The 17,156-nt window shown below is 40.4% G+C and overlaps 2 protein-coding genes across 2 annotated transcripts in view; one reads left to right on the forward strand and one right to left on the reverse strand.

Annotated features, from left to right (window-relative positions):
* The window catches only part of LOC147141677 (uncharacterized), an 87,531-nt gene that overhangs the window by 52,458 nt on the left and 17,917 nt on the right, over positions 1-17,156 (reverse strand). The gene's annotated exons all lie outside the window — the stretch shown is intronic.
* Positions 1-17,156, forward strand: part of LOC147141678 (dihydropyridine-sensitive L-type skeletal muscle calcium channel subunit alpha-1-like) — a 75,490-nt gene that overhangs the window by 52,453 nt on the left and 5,881 nt on the right. Inside the window, exons 34-38 of the mRNA XM_086039992.1 lie at positions 1,782-1,941; positions 2,173-2,300; positions 5,123-5,219; positions 11,654-11,756; positions 14,419-14,520. Of these exons, the coding sequence (XP_085896118.1) occupies positions 1,782-1,941; positions 2,173-2,300; positions 5,123-5,219; positions 11,654-11,756; positions 14,419-14,520 (590 nt within the window). The remainder of the gene's footprint in view (positions 1-1,781; positions 1,942-2,172; positions 2,301-5,122; positions 5,220-11,653; positions 11,757-14,418; positions 14,521-17,156) is intronic.

Raw genomic sequence — 17,156 nt, forward strand, 5'->3', positions numbered from 1 at the left:
CGGGCTTGACCCACAGCTCTTGACCAAAGGTGAGGGTAGGAACATAGATCGACCGGTAAATCGAGAGCTTCGCCTTTTGGCTCAGCTCCTTCACCACGACAGAACGATACAGAGTCCGCATCACAGCAGACGCTGCACCGATCCACCTGTCGATCTACCGTTCCATCCTATCCTCACTCGCAGACCCCAAGATACTTGAACTCCTCCACTTGGGGCAGAACCTCATCCCCGACCTGGAGGGCACTCCACCCTTTTCCGACTGAGGACCATGGTCTCAGATTTGGAGGTGTTGATTTTCATCCCAACCGCTTCACACTCGGCTGTGAACTGCTCCAGTGAGAGTTGGAGGTTGCGGCTTGAAGAAGCCAACAGCACCACATCATCTGCAAAAAGCAGAGATGCAATACTGAGGCCATCAAATCGGACCCCCTCAACACCTCGGCTGCGCATAGAAATTCTGTCCATAAAAATTATGAACAGCATTGATGTCAAAGGGGAGCCTTGGCGGAGTCCAAACCTCACCGGAAACGAATCCGACTTACTGACGGAAATGCGGAGTTAACTCTGACATCGGTGGTACAGGGACCGGACAGCCCTTATCAAGGGGCTTGGTACCCCGTACTCCCGAAGCACCCCCCACAGAACTCCCCGAGGGACACTGTCGAACGCCTTCTCCAAGTCCACAAAACACATGTAGACTGGTTGGGCAAACTCCCATGCACCCTCGAGGACCCTGCTGAGGGTGTAGAGTTGGTCCACATCGCTCCTCCTGAATCAAAGATTCGACCTCCCGACAGACCCTTCTCTCCAGCACCCCTGAATAGACCTTAACAGGGAGACTGAGGAGTGTGATTCTTCTGTAATTAGGGTTAGTCCCCTTTCTTTAAAATGGGGACCACCACCCCAGTCTACCAATCCAGAGGCACTGTCCCCAATGTCCATGTGATGTTGTACCCCATCTCCACTATACACAGTGTTAATGGTGCACTGCTTGGTCCCCTCCTGAGACGGCAGATGGTGGATCAAAATTTCCTCAAAGCCGTCCGGAAGTAATTTTCCATCTCCTCACCGAACTCCTCCCACACCCGAGTTTTTGCCTCAGCAACCGCCGAAGCTGCATTCCGCCGAAGCTGCATTCCGCTTGGCCAGCCGGTACCTGTCAGTTGCCTCCGGTTTTATAGTATTAGTGCAACTCAGCATAGTGTATAGTTTTTGGTTCAATTTTTAAATGCAGTAAACACAACACAACACAACACAAAACACAAAAAAAAAATGTCCAAATAGTAATCGCCTATAGGCCGGTCCGCCTAGCATTTTAAATGGGCTTCTGTTAGCATTTCCGTCTACCACCTTTGAACGACTCCCCAATCATGGCTCAGCTTCAGAAAACAGGTGAGCTGTGATTGGTCGCTACCTGAGCCCTGAGCAACAGTGATGTCATTTTCAGCCGACAGCAAGGGGCAAAAGGGCCGCCCCCTCAGAACGGGTGGATTTTGCTGTTTAACTCATATTCCGCAAATGCAATATTAATCAGAATGTCGTGTTTAGGCTAGTAGAGGCGCATAGAACATATTATTGTAAAGAAAATCTTTGGGTTGACTTTCACTTTTAACTTTATTTTTTTCACACAAGCACTTGGTGATTTGGTATTACCATTTGACATGATGAAATAAAGTGGTCCAAGACATTGCAATGTGAATTAAAAAAAAATCCTACCACGTCTCTTGAAATCTGTTATTCTCAGTCTCAGGGTATACTGTTAACATTTTTTTGCTTTGCAGATGTGCAACAGGTGAAGCATGGCATGAAGTGATGCTCGCAAGTATGTATGGAAAGAAATGTGATGCCAAATCAGATTACCTACCTGGAGAGGAGTTCACTTGTGGATCCAACTTTGCCATCATTTACTTTATGAGTTTCTACATGCTCTGTGCTTTTCTGGTGAGATGGGGTTGAAAAACAATCACCTAATCACACATTATTCAGCCATGAAAAAATGGGTCAACATTAATTCTGTGTACAAGTTACGACATAGTTAAATGCTCACTCACACAGATGCCAAATGAGGTGTTTTTTCCCTCAACTTTTGTTTTAAATTAAAGTATGTCAATTTATCCTGACTTGCTTGACCTTAGCCACATCTCATGGCATCATTGGTCATGTCATTAACAGATTATAAACTTGTTTGTGGCTGTCATTATGGATAACTTCGACTATCTGACCCGCGATTGGTCCATTCTGGGCCCTCAGCACTTGGATGAGTTCAAGAAAATATGGGCAGAATATGATCCAGAGGCCACGTAAGTATATGCATGTCCTTACAAAGTGATAAATAGATTTTTTTTTTGTTTTTACCTTCTAATAATCGGTTTATTCTTATTTTTTTCTTGGCACTGAAACCCAAATCCCTGTTCAGTTAAATTATACCTTTATACACCACAAGCATGGCTCACACAGTGCCTGCCACATAAATGGCAGTTCACAGTATTGCTGTGTTTTGAGGTGCAAAATGCAATTGTTCACTTGCAAACTGTGACGATGCAAACCCGCTTATGCACAAGTCTTTGGTGCATTCATTCCATATTGTGTCTGTGGTACAGCTGATAATCAAACAACTCAGTTAATAATTAATTTAACTCAGTTAAAGATCACTTTCAAAATATCTTTAAAGGGGAAGTCAACCCAAACATATTTTTTTCAAGAATATGCTTTATGCAGGCCCACTAGTTGAAACAAGGCATTCAGATTAATGCGTTTGTGGAATATGAGGTTGAACAGCAAAATCTAGCCATCTCAGGGGGAGGCCATTTGGTCACATCTGTTGACTGAAAATGACATCACAGATGCTCAGGGCTCAGGTAACGACCAATCACAGCTCACCTGTTTTCTGAAGCTGAGCCATGATTGGTCGTTATCTGAGCCCTGAGCATCTGTGATGTCATTTTCAGTCGACAGATGTGACAAAATGGACGCCCCCTGAACTAGCTAAAAACGGGTGGATTTCTCATATTCCACCAACGTAACATTCATCAGAATGCCGTGTTTCAACTAGTGGGCCTGCATAAAACATATTCTTGAAAAAAATATGTTTGGGTTGACTTCCCCCTTTAAATATGGATATAAAGTGCAGGTCTTACAGCCTGCTTAAAGTTTAATGCCTGTATCAGATTTTTTCAAGTATCTCACATTTAATAAAACTGTACTTAAATTTACTAAACACTAGAACAACCTGCATGTGCCCCAAATGAAAGTAAACAACCACCTGTTGGTACAGAAACATTGGTAATAGCAACTACACAAAAGTATTCAAAGAATATGCTATACATTACAGGCAGTGAAGTTTGACTTGGTATGACTTAAATCCACATGGTTCAAAAGACATGTAAACCCAGCAATACTCCACAATTTAACTATTAAATGGGCAATACACATTTGCAAAATTTTGAGGCACCATAGACACTGTATCTAGTAATATATACAGTAGCTGTATACAACATTAGATGGTTTCAATGATGCATTGTTGGCCGTGACATGTACAACATATCTGTTCTCTTTGCCCACACTGCAGTCATGTTGGCAGAAGGTCATGTCCACACGAACACATATTTTTTGTATTTAAAAACAGAGCTTTGGCCTAGGTGAAGTCTTGACATCATCCTGTTAATGTCAGACACGAGGGCATCTTATAACATAATAGTGCAAAGTCCATTAATTAATGCTGTCTTATTGCAGAGCTGGGCATTTTACTAAAAATTCACAGTCCGTTTATCGCCTTCCGCCTACAGCCTGGGTACCCTTCCGACGTCCATTCATCTGTCATTTTGTCCGCCCGGACCAAATAGTAATTGCCTATAATTCGGTCCGTCTATCATTTTAAACGCACTTCCGTTAGCGCTTCCGTCGACCAACACTTTTCCTGCAAAACATGCCTGATGTAAAATACGTATACGGATCAAGCAGCAAACTTACCTGCAACAAACGAAACAATCCGTCATAGGCAGATAGACGGACCGATCCGTCGGCTAGGCGGAATGCCGAGCTCTGTCTCATTAGCTCCATGGAAGACAATAAGTGCTGATTTTAAAAACAATGTACAGATAAATATACGGTGCATCTCTTATTTCTCTATATTGAGAAGTGGAGAGATCACTAGTCAACTCAGGTTGCTTTTCAGGATTGTGGACTGTAAGCTAGTCTAAAACTGGCACGCTGCATTTTTTTTTTTTTTAACGCTTTGCTTGCAGATCATATAGTGAACATACTGTTCACCATTCCCTTGTGTTCTATGCCGGCACGATTTGGGATTAGTGTTTTATGAAACTGGTCACTCCACACCCACAGAAAAAAGCAACAAAATGTTTTCAGGACAGAATCTGAAGAAAAACAATGTATAAATCTTGGTATTATCCAGAGCTGGACGTTGCCTAACCATCACAAAGTTCCTGTCTGCATAGTTAGCCGACCAACGTGGTCCCAGTTGGTCCGATTTAGCCAAACAGCGTGGAGAACGGACTTAACTGGTACCACGTCACACGCAGGTGCTCCACATCTGACATGCAACCAAATAAAGAAAAGAAAACAGTGGCGTATAAGCCTTCGGTCCCACCGACGCGATGACGGACCCCATGTTGTTTTTATTTCCCTGATCACCACGCTGCACGTGTATGTTGTTTTTATTTGATATTTTTGGGGGCGGCGTGTCTGCTTGCCACCTGCGTGTGACATGTACGTTAAGTTCTCAACGCTGATTAGGTGTTGTTAGCGAGGGATGAACTGGGACCACATGGGTTGGTTAAATATGAAGACGGGAACTTTGTGACAGTTACACGATGCCCGGCTCTGGCATTATCGAATATTTGCAGTTTTAGAAAGGAAATATGTTGTATTTCATTTGACGGATTGATTGATGATTCATGGAGGTGGCGTCCCACATTACAAAAACATGTATGTTAGTTAAGTTGAAGACACTAAATTGTATGAACATGAGTGTGAATGCTTGTTTGTCTACATATGCCCTGCGATGGGTTGGGACCAATGCACGGTGTAGAGAATAAGTGACATCAAAGATGGATGGATGATTGACTCATGTTTAACTTATTTTGTCTTTTTGTTTTCCCTCTAGGGGCCGTATAAAGCATCTGGATGTAGTGACACTTCTACGACGAATACCCCCGCCTTTAGGTTTTGGCAAGTTTTGTCCCCATCGTATTGCCTGCAAGGTACAGACATTGAGAGCAGACACAGAAAATCCCCCCGAATGTTGTGTCACATCGAAATACCCACCTCAATCAAGTCTTTTATTCTTCAGAATAGCAAGTCTTACTTACTGTACGTCACTGTGCTTCAGTTACACTTGCTTGCTGTGCTCTGGGTACAGTGTGAACACACACATACATTTGTTGTTTTATTATGATTTTCCTCACGAGTCCGCTGTAGTACCCTGTGATTGATTGGCAACCAGTCCAGGGTCCAGCCTCCCGCCTAAAGTTAGCCATGAGGGACTCCAGGTAACCCACCACCCTAATTAGGATACGAGTTACAGAAAATGGAAGGAGTTAAATGTACTTGTTTTTTAATATTTACAAATCGACTGTACATCTAGACTGGTTCCTTGATTTATGAGCAAGATTCTTTCCATGATCAAGCTCAAAACTCAATTTACTTATGTGGATATGTTTTTGTTAATAATAATAAATCAAACACACTAATTACCAGAGATGGGCATTCTGGGAGTCGACGCGGGAGTAGAAAGAAGCCTAAAAAGAAGCCTTTCATTGAGTAGGCTGAGATGAAATGTGGCCGCCTCGCTACCATGTCAAACGCATGAGGGCCGATTAGTGGGCCGGACTAAAATCCACTTCCAGCCGTGCTTAGTCCAGCCATCCATCCATCCATTATCTGTACCGCTTCTCCTCACAAGGGTCGCGGGGCGTGCTGGAGCCTATCCCAGCTGTCTTTGGGCAGTAGGCGGGGGACACCCTGAACTGGTTGCCAGCCAATCGCAGGGCACACAGAGACAAACATCCGCACTCGCAATCACACCTAGGGGCAATTTAGAGTATCCAATCAACTTACCATGCATGTTTTTGGAATGTGGGAGGAAACCGGAGTACCCGGAGAAAACCCACGCAGGCACGGGGAGAACATGCAAACTCCACACAGGGAGGCCGAGGCCGGGATCGAACCCACGACCTCTGAACTGTGAGGCGGACGTGCTAACCAGTCGACCACCATGCCGCCATTATTATTATTATTATTATTATTATTATTTTTGAAGCAACATCACATAAGTACTGGACCGTAATAAAAAAATTTCATTTTTCTTTTGATGAAATATCAACTTACAACTGCGTGAACGGTACCTTTGTCATGACCTGAGGGGTTCTGTATCGCTTTTACTGGCACTAGGCAACTTTGAGGAAACCACAAACCATCCATCCATCCATTATCTGTACCACTTTTCCTCACAAGTGCTGGAGCCTATCCCAGCTGTCATGGGGCAGTAGGCGGGTTACACCCTGAACTGGTTGCCAGCCAATCGCAGGGCACAGAGAGACAAACAAACAACCGCTCTCATAATCATACCTAGGGGCAATTTAGAGTGATCAATTAACTTGCCATGCATGTTTTTGGAATGTGGGAGGAAACCGGAGTACCCGGAGAAAACCCACGCAGGCGCGGGGAGAACATGCAAACTCCACACAGGGAGGCCGGGGGCGGGATCGAGACCACAACCTCTGAACTGTGTGGCGGACGTGCGAACCAGTCGACCACCGTGCCGCCCCCACAAACCATTGCTGGGAGTTGCTGGAGCCTATCCCAGCCGTCAATGGGCGAAGGCAGACTACACCCCGAACTGGTCGCCAGCCAGTCGCAGGGCACACATAGACACTGTCACTGAGCGGGAATCGATCCCACGCTGCCCGCAAACAACTCAGGCGTGTGTACCACTACACTATCAGCGGACTTGAATAAGACTGACGTACTGTATTTCTCACTGTTTTAACCGTCATGCATGTACGTGATACAAAACTAATAAACAGTTAATAAAATACAGGAGGAGACTCATTCCTAGATAAAGGCACAAACCAAACAACTGTGCATTATAGCATGCATAACAAAGGGGAAACGACAGTGTTTACAGCTTGAAGTGAAGCATTCTGGGATTTCACAATTTAGCGTTCCATCCTGGGAAATTAAATGGTGTCACATATGCGCGATGTCACGTTTTGACCGAAAAAGTAACAATGGAATAAGCAGAGAGATTTGAATTTTGATGCTGGAATTACTGTCATTATTTTGAGTTTGTGTCAGCTAGAGAAAATATTAAGATACAATGTTGGTATGATGTTCTCCTGCTCTTTTATTACTGGTATTATAGGGTAGGATATATAGTATGGCTCAGGTTCCATCCATCCATCCATCCATCCATCCATCCATCCATCCATCCATCCACTAGCCAAACCGCTTATCCTCCAAAATACTTAATCACAAAATATGCCCTGTCTGGTTGCTGTCAGACCTCATTCTTGAAGTGCACTTTTATTTTTTATTATTGAAATAGTAGAAGCTATTAACATAATTAATTTGACAGACTTTTTTTGTTCAGTCTTTGTGTGGCCGCACTTTGTAGCCCAGAAGTTAAATAAATGAGGCATATAAAAAACGTTCTATCATGTCGTGAAAAGGTTTGGGTAAATTATTCTATATCATTTGATTATTGTAATTCAGCTATTTATGGTCACAGACCTTATTAGACTTTAGTTTTGTGCGCTCACCCCTCTCTTCACTATATGAGAAATTACAATTAACAGAGCTAAAAAGCAACTTAAAAGAATTTATGAGTATAGACTGAAATATTGTAAAGGAATTTATTACTTTCAAATGCAAGTATCTAGTAATACGTAACATATTACATTTTGGAAGTAACCAAAATGGAAGTGTTGTATGTGCACATTTAAGGGACATGACCTAGTAAGTGACATCAGCAACATGTTCGGCTAGTCTTCATGTGAGTGTCTGTACTTAAAGACCAAGTGTGAAGTAAACTTGGCCAACCATCTTTTGAGTAATACTAACGGCTAAAACTATTTTAAGCATAACTTTCGTTCGTTTTTATGACGCAACCCACCGAGATTCAAAATAAGACCTATAGCAATGCACTTAACAACAAATGTTGCAAATGTTTGGCAATCTCCGGTAATCTTTGGCGAGGGACGGCATTTGAAGAGTTGCCAAAAGATAAGAATAATGGACCAGTTTCATTCCGCAAAGTGAATGAATTTCACGCTTTACAGTTCAATTGGCTTCCACATTAACTGGCTCCCGATTCCAGCTGTGGGCGTTCGGGCAATGCCAGTCCAGTAATTTTGTCACAAGCCACATCGAAACTGTTCAATTGCATACTGTACCTGTTCAATTCTACAATAAACACTTCAAACCAATCGTCTCGTTTACAAATCCCGACTGGCTTCAAGAAAGTGTAAATATAGTAATACAGTAAATACAAATATAAAGGTAGAGAGCGGTATTTGAACCAGTGACATACAGAGGAAAAAAGCAGCAGCGCTCTACCCACTACATCATGAGCTTGCATGACTCCGCCTCTAATTTTAAAAAGGCTTCCGTCGGCAATTCTGACTAAACTTTCACTAGCCCCAATGTTTTAATCAAACTCATGTTTTTTCTTTAATATGTTGCTTTTACAATGTATCCCTGTTAAATTGGCGCATCAGAAGCCCAATAGTAGAAAGATTTTTTTGTGTGTGTTTGTTTTTTAAATTTTCTTTGGTCCAAACTCACAAGAAACATGATATTGTTGGGCCATGCATGTGTACGTGCACACAATGTTGCTTACCCATTAAGATCATCAGAGTGCTGTGACATCGGTGCAACAGCTACAATTACTTACAACGTTAAACACAAAGAGGAGAAGCCAGGATTTCAGACTTCATCTCAGTAGACCAGAAGTCGTCAAACTCTCGGGTTAACTTGAACCTCTGATGCTGCACTGGTTCCTTACATACTGGGCAAGCCAGATAAATAGATGGGGGAGGAAAAACTCACTGAAAGAAATATTCACTGAAAGAGGCTTTGGACTGTTTGGTTTAGTTTAAATGTATACGTTGATTGTAAACAAAAAACAAACACATTTCTGGAGGGTATACTGACCATTGAATGATGAAGGGGGAATATTAAAATGGATAAGAGTAAGGATAAGGATAAGGATAAGATAACCCAAGAGGCCTACAGCAACTACAGTTAAAGGAATTTCTTGAAAATAATGCTTGTGTTGTACATGTGACAACAAACTCTTGTATTCTTTCAACTATGGTGCATAGTTGCAAGAAGGAAACTTTGTGTTTGAAAACATGCCAGCAAACAAATGAATTACTCTGCCTCCATTTAATTTTTTTTTTTTAAGTCTCAGAAAAGCAGGAAAATATGACAAACATGTCTACAGTGTCCATATTTGTTCTATATTTTTAAAATGTGCTGACATTATGAGCACAAACCACAGTATTGGTTGTTCATATGACTATCAAATGATTACGAGGAGAAATTCCTCTCTTCTCTCCACTGTGCAGGAAATAAGATATAGCTAACAAGACCACAGTTGCTTTTGGTGCTAGTCATATTTGGAAAAATAGTTGCTAGAATGGACAGAGAAGTCACTGATTACGGTGACGATATATTTAAGTTGGCAACACTGAAACCAAGTCGATGCTTGATTCAGATTGCGATTTATTGTTATTACAATAAGTGCAGCGAAAAGTAAGGTGCAGGCCATTCAGTGCAAAGACAAAGATACAAATATATTTAAAGAATAAATAAAAGGATCAAGCTCAAAATTGAAATAAAAAGGCACATTACAGAAAACTGATTGAGCAGATATTTACATAAGGTGCATAGTGCATATATTACCGCAGGATAAATATGTACCGGTATATTGAATACTGGAGTTTGTTGCATTAGTACCGTATTTTTTCATGTATTACAGGGAGAGATTGTTGAGGGCTCTTACAGCAGTTGGAAAAAAAAGCTGTTTTTCAGTCTTTTTGTCCTGTTTTTTATCGACCTGTACCGTTTGCCCGACGTGAGTAGCACAAACAGGGAGTGGCCAGGATGGCCTCAAGATGCCACTGGCTATCCCGAGGCATTAAAGGGACACTTGGATGAGCTTAACATTGGCACTTATATAATAGGTTTGCATGTAAAAATGACATCAATACTAAAATGCCCCCTCAAAAGACTCTGTAGTGATTTAAGGGCCTTTTTTGTGATTAGATTTAAGACAAATTTCCCCGCCCCTTATTGGGGATGGGCTTGTTATTTTTTCGGTCTCAGCGGTCTACGTCACGGGAGGGAGCCAAGTGTGATAATATTGCTCGCTTTGTCAGTTCTGTTGTCTAAAACGACGACCGATCGCCACCAAAATGCAAATGCACATTACTACCCTTGTCCACTTCAACTTGGGAAAGTAAAAAAGTGTTCTGCACAATACTTTGGATATATTGACATAAAACGTTTCGCGACGCTAAACTCGTGTCAACTCTCGGGAGGCAGACTGCGACTGGCAGTGGGCAAGCAATCAGGCAAGCATGGATCTTTAACTGCTACTGGCCGATAGTCATTGAGGCTGGTTGCAGGTGTTTTCTTGGGTAGGGGGATTACGATGGAGGTCTTCAGGCATGTACTTCTACAAAAATCTAGAAAAAGCAACAAAATTAAAACTGACAAAATAACTTCAAATTATTATTATTATTTTTTTATTAATTCAAAATATCAGGATATGCTTGATAAGAAAATAACATTTTTAACATTTTAAAAGCTTAGATCTGCAAGCATAACAAACATTGTCAAAAACTATTGAGCAGAAAAATTATGTCTGAGCTAACACATATATATATATATATATATATACATATACCTATATATATATATATATATATATATATATATATATATATATACACACGTACATACATTCACTATAAACTTTTACATGACATGCCATATTTTTTTTTATTTTTTTTTTTTATTTGACTGCATTTCATGTCATTGATTGTTAATATTGAAAATGTATTTGCACCGTTACTGTCAAGCCAATATGTTCATTTAATTTATAATGACTCAACATAATGTTGGTGTAATGGCATTCTATCCAATCAAAAAATAAGCCACTTGAGCGGGGTTGTTGACGCACTGATCACAGTGGAACAAATGGCGATCCAGAATGTTAATTTATGTTAACAAAAACCCGCATTTACTTTTCACACGCAATTAATTCAAAACATTCCCCATCGTCCTCCGAACCAAACAATAAAGATATAAATCTGAAACTTCGAATCTGTCGTCACGATTTACTATGGTTCGGTCAGCTTGTGACATGTGCGTGGGTGTGTGTGTGTGGTCAAACGCTTTTTCCGCCATACGTCTCACACACCCTCAGTTGCCATAATTTCAAACTTATTACTTATAAAACTCGTACAATAAGAAAAACTGACGTCAGAAAAACATACATCGCCTTCTTGAATTTAAAGGTCAACATAAAAAACACACAAAAAACACATTTGCATCTTAATAGAGCCACCGAAAAACAAGAAATAAAACTGGTCATATGTATGTTTTTTGCTTTTTCCTTTTGTTGCAGAGGCTCGTCTCCATGAATATGCCTCTCAACAGTGATGGAACAGTTACCTTCAACGCGACGCTCTTTGCCCTGGTTAGAACTGCACTGAAAATAAAGACAGAAGGTTTGTGATTTTCCTTTTTTTTAATTATTATTTATTCATTTATTTACCATAGGTATTAGAGATGTAACTTTATTGTAAATATTGTGGTATCTCGATTTCAAAATTGTCGCAATGCCATAGAATTTGACAGTATTGAACACCAACATCTGAGAAGTAAAACACTGCCCTATGCTGTCAACTTGAAAACCACTCCGCAAGGCAAAGTGATGAAGGTAACAGAGGCTTAATGGCTCATCTCATTTCTATTTTGCTGAACTGCTCTCATTTTACAATATATAAAGGAGAGAGAAGCTGGGAAGAAAATTGAGATTCACCCTCAGGATCGACCTTTTGCAGCCCAGTAAATTTGGAACGTCATCAACCCTACTCTCTTTTGTAACCTACAAACAACCTGCTGAGTAACATGCACAGTTCAATAGCATTTGAGGGTTTCACCATCGCCATGTCTCAGAACATGCAAGGGGAAATTGTTGATGAGAGGGAGGGTCACAACTCTAGTTTGGCAATATTTTTCATATTTAAGTAGTTGAAATGCGGGCGGCACGGTGATCGACTGGTTAGCACGTCCGCCTCACCGTTCAGAGGTCGTGGATTCGACTCCCTGTGTGGAGTTTGCATGCTCTCCCCGTGCCTGCGTGGGTTTTCTCCGGGTACTCCGGTTTCCTCCCACATTCCAAAAACATGCATGGTTAGTTGATTGGACTCTCTAAATTGCCCCTAGGTGTGATTGTGAGTGCGGATGTTTGTCTCTGTGTGCCCTACGATTGGTTGGCAACCAATTCAGGGTGTCCCCCGGCTACTGCCCGAAGACAGCTGGGATAGGCTCCAGCACGCCCCGCGACCCTTGTGAGGATAAGCGGTATCAATAATGGATGGATGGATTTTTTTGGGGTTTGCAGAGCTGGGCATTTTATTCAAAATTCAGGTTCCGTTTATCGCCTTCCCCCTACAGCCGGGGTACCCATCCGCCATCCGTTTATGAGCGGCCGAACCAAACAGTAATCGCCTATCGGTCGGTCCGTCGATTATTTTACATGCCATTCATTCACAACATTCACCTTGCTGGCATTAAACTTGGATGTCCGCACACAAGTTGACCCGTCATTCACATTTATCCCTTTGAGGTTTTGGCTTTGGGAAACGAATAAAGAATACATCCTTCATATGTGGAGGGAGTCATTTCCGCAAGTTCCATAGCAGCAGTTTCTACTCGGCATGTTTCTGTCACATTTCTTTCTGAGATAAACAGGAGAATACAAGCAGCACTAACAGGAGTCGTCTGTGAACGTGCATCTACATTTGTCTGGAGTCTATGTTGTGACCCGCAAAGTGTGAGGTCACATGGCACGCTATTAGGACCAATTAGCTGACCAGAAACATGCCTGATGTAAAATACACGAATCAAGCAGCAAACCTACCTGCATCAAACGAAGCAGTAATCATCAATGTCAGGTTATAGACGATTACATAGACGGGCGAAAATCCACTTCCGCTTATGCTTAATCAGTCTTTTTTTTTTTATTTCCTGTTTATCGTCGGCAAAATGGGCGTCTGTCATAGGCAGGTCCATCGGCTAGGCGGAATTCGCAGCTCTGCTGGTTTGATATTTCGGTGTATACAGTACTGTAACAATGACTGGACTTGGAAATAGTTAGAGATTTCTGACAACTGCAAGTTCATTCTGTTTTCACTTTACTTTGCACTATGCACATATTTTGAAATTATTTGTGATAATATTTGTATATTGATTTGCAAACTTGATGTGAAGAGATATTTATTGCAATTGTTGACAAAATACTTTACACATTTTTTAATCTCTATATTGACCAGTGTGTTTTGGACTCTTTTTAAAGGTTACTATTTCTGGCACTTAATTCCAAACATATTTTTTTCAAGAATATGTTCTATGCAGGCCCACTAGTTGAAACACAGCATTCTGATTAATATTGCTTTTGTAGAATATGAGTTAAGCAGCAAAATCCACCCGTTTTTAGACATCTCCGGGGGCGGCCATTTTGCCACTTCTGTTGACTGAAAATCACAGTGTCTCCGGGCTCAGGTAACGACCAATCACGGCTGACCTATTTTCTGAAGCTGAGCCACAATTGGTCGTTATCTGAGCCCTGAGCAGTTGTGATGTCATTTTCAGTCGACAGAAGTGAAAAAATGGCCGCCCCCTTAGATGGCTGAAAAGGGGTGGATTTTGATGCTTAACTCATATTCCACAGGAGCAATATTAATCAGAATGCTGTGTTTCAACTTGTGGGACTGCATACAACATATTCTTGAAAAAAAATGTTTGGGTTGATTTCCCCTTCAAGTCCCCAAATACAGACATCCCACTGTAAGATTTTGCTTTTCTTACATCCCTAAAATGTATAGTTTGTTTGAATAATATTTTAATAATAATTTAAATTCATATGGAATCATCACATTACCTCTAGTCTTGTAAGTAAAAGTGGGCTGTGCCTGAGTGAAATTGTTAAACCTATAGGTAGTTATTCTTCTTCAGTGCACATGTCAGATTATTGCTTGCATCAGAAATCGCTGTCCTGAATCAACAGAATTGTCTTATTTCTATTTTGTGCAAGTTTGTGTCATGTCATTTATTAATTTATGTTTGTCTTGTCGTATTGATATGACTGTCACTCTTGCTGTCTAGGTGATTTTGAACAAGCCAATGAAGAGTTGAGAGCAATTATTAAGAAGATCTGGAAGCGTACTAGCATGAAACTGCTGGACCAAGTCATTCCACCGATAGGAGGTTAGCATGAAAAACAAAGTCCCCCCCAAAAAACGTCAAGTTTTATACAAAAGTCAGATTTAAGCGATATCTGTGATTTATTACAAAACCTTTCACACTATGTGCTACAGCGGAACCTCAATTTCCAAATGTCTTTAACATCGAGGCATTTGTAGTTCAATGAAATTTGGGGAAATATGCCTTTAAAGACTCAAAATTTTTCTAGATTATAACTACTTCCTTTCAAATAATATATGACAAAAGTTGTTATGCTACGTTTACACCGGACGCGTTTTAAACCATTAGCGCGAAGTGATCCCATACAGAGTCATATACATACATACACATTGTGGTCCAACGGATCACAAAAGTCACGGTTCGGATTGGTCATGGATTTTGAGTCACCGATCGGATCGTTTTTTTATATGAGCAAAAAAAAAAGCTAAATAGAGCTTTGTATTCATTTATTTTATAAAACGCTTTTGCTCATAAAAAAAAACAAAAAAACTCCTAATATCTAATATGGACGTTTACGATTTAAGAACACAATTTAACGCATAAAAAAACCCTCCTAATATCTAATATGGACGTTTAGGATTTAAGGACACAATTAACGCAATTTTGTAGTACTTCTGTTTTTGATGTCCTTAACAATGGATATTCCCAAATATATTACAGTGTCTTTGACGGAAATGTTTGATATTGAGTCTCTAACTGAGTCTTTTACTACCATGAGCTCACATTTATTCACATTCAGGTATAAACCAGAAGCCTTGGAAAACATGTTTATTATCTCCAGAGCACGGGGTATCTGGAGAGAGTCTTTGAGAAAGAGTGGTATCATCTGCTAACTGACTAATAATTATTTCCTTTTCCGCCACCATAATACCTTTCAGTACACTTGATTTAATATAATTAGCCAAATGTTGCGTGACAAGGAGGAAGAGGTAAGGAGAAATCGGACATCCTTGCCGGATTCCCAGATTAACGTCAAAACAAGGTGTGGTACCAGTACTCAATTTAATGGAGCAGTTATTTTTAGCATATAGGCTTCGAATGGCTTTGCGGAAAAATTGCCCAAAACCACATTTTTCTAAAGAACTAAAATAAAGTTGCGTTCTACTGAGTCAAAAGCTTTATGGAAATCCAGAAATAGAATATGACTGTTGTCATTGATTAGTTCAGAGTAATCTAGAATATTTAGCACCAATCTAATATTATTAGATATGTGCCTGTTATTCATAAAGCCGGACTGAGATTCGTCTATGATCGCATCCAATACTAGTTTGAGTCGTTTGGCAAGTGCAATTGCTAATATCTTGTAATCGTTATTTAAAAGACAAATAGGGCGCCAGTTACCAAGCAGCAACACGTCTGGATTTAGGAATGAGCATAATCAGACCTTGTGTTAATGTAGGAGGGAGCGAATCATTATCAATTCTTTCTGTAAATACTTTTAACAAGAAGGGAGCTAACCATTCTGCGAACGCTTTATAAAACTCTGAAATAATTCCATCTACCCCGGGAGATTTATTAGATTTAAGCCTATTAATTGAGTCTGTAATTTCTAGGAGAGTCAAAGGGGCGTCACAGATCTCTCTATTTATGTCGTCAACACTGTTCACTTTAATTGAATCTAGAAAAGCGACGCAGTCCTATTACAATACTGGGAAGTGTATAATTTGCTTACAAATTTGAGCAGTATATAGCAATTTGTCTGGGATCATCACAGATAATTTTAGAGTTCGATTTTTCTAATCTAAAAAAAGTATGCCGAGTTTCTCTCCCCCTCTACCATCCATTTTTGCCTAAATAATCATGCTGCCTAATGCTATGTTCACACCAGCCAATCAGCATCGGGCATACTGCGTCACACACAGCCAAATGACGTCCTGTTCACTCGGCGGCTTTTTTTTTTTTTTTTACAGTTCTTGAACTTTACCAAGACAGCAATATTGTTAGCATTAGCATAGTGTGTCGGCCATTTGATTATGATGTTGAAAAATGCTGTCGTAGTCACCCAAAATGCATATGACACAGCTTGCCAACTGTTCAGTTACATATAATAAACTGTAACAAAATAACAATTATAGACCTACAAATAAAAACCCATAACACAGATTTGCAGTTGAAATTATCTCCAGTTACAAAAATACAACACAAACTGCTAGTAAAAAGATACATCTCTGAGACATTAATATCAATAGAACAGGGGTGGACCCAGAACGTGGCTAATGGGTGGGCCTGAATATTTCTCTCACTGAGCACAATCCTCCTATCCCGACACATCGTATATTCAAATAAAATGAATAACATGAAATACAGATCCTACTTAGACAACCACAATTATGCCATTCTTAATATTCAATACAATAAAAAAACACAACAAAACACAAATTCACAAATAATTTCATAATTTACAAAAACATTTAAAAGTATTTTATTTTTTTTCATGAATCTCACTGGATGGGCAGTCTGTCAATCTGGGCGGGCCTGTGCACACCCAGGCCCACCCATAATCCGCCCTTGCAATAGGAGCTCGGAATAAAGGCTGAAATTAGTCAGTCTCATCATATCTTGAGGTAGATACACTTTAACAATAGGCTAAGAGGAAACCTTGATCAAACAGGAACATTTAATTGTATTTATTTATTAAC

Source organism: Filicampus tigris, chromosome 9 (assembly GCF_054856515.1).
Source record: "Filicampus tigris isolate MCC_2025a chromosome 9, RoL_Ftig_1.0, whole genome shotgun sequence".
Classification (NCBI taxonomy): domain Eukaryota; kingdom Metazoa; phylum Chordata; class Actinopteri; order Syngnathiformes; family Syngnathidae; genus Filicampus; species Filicampus tigris.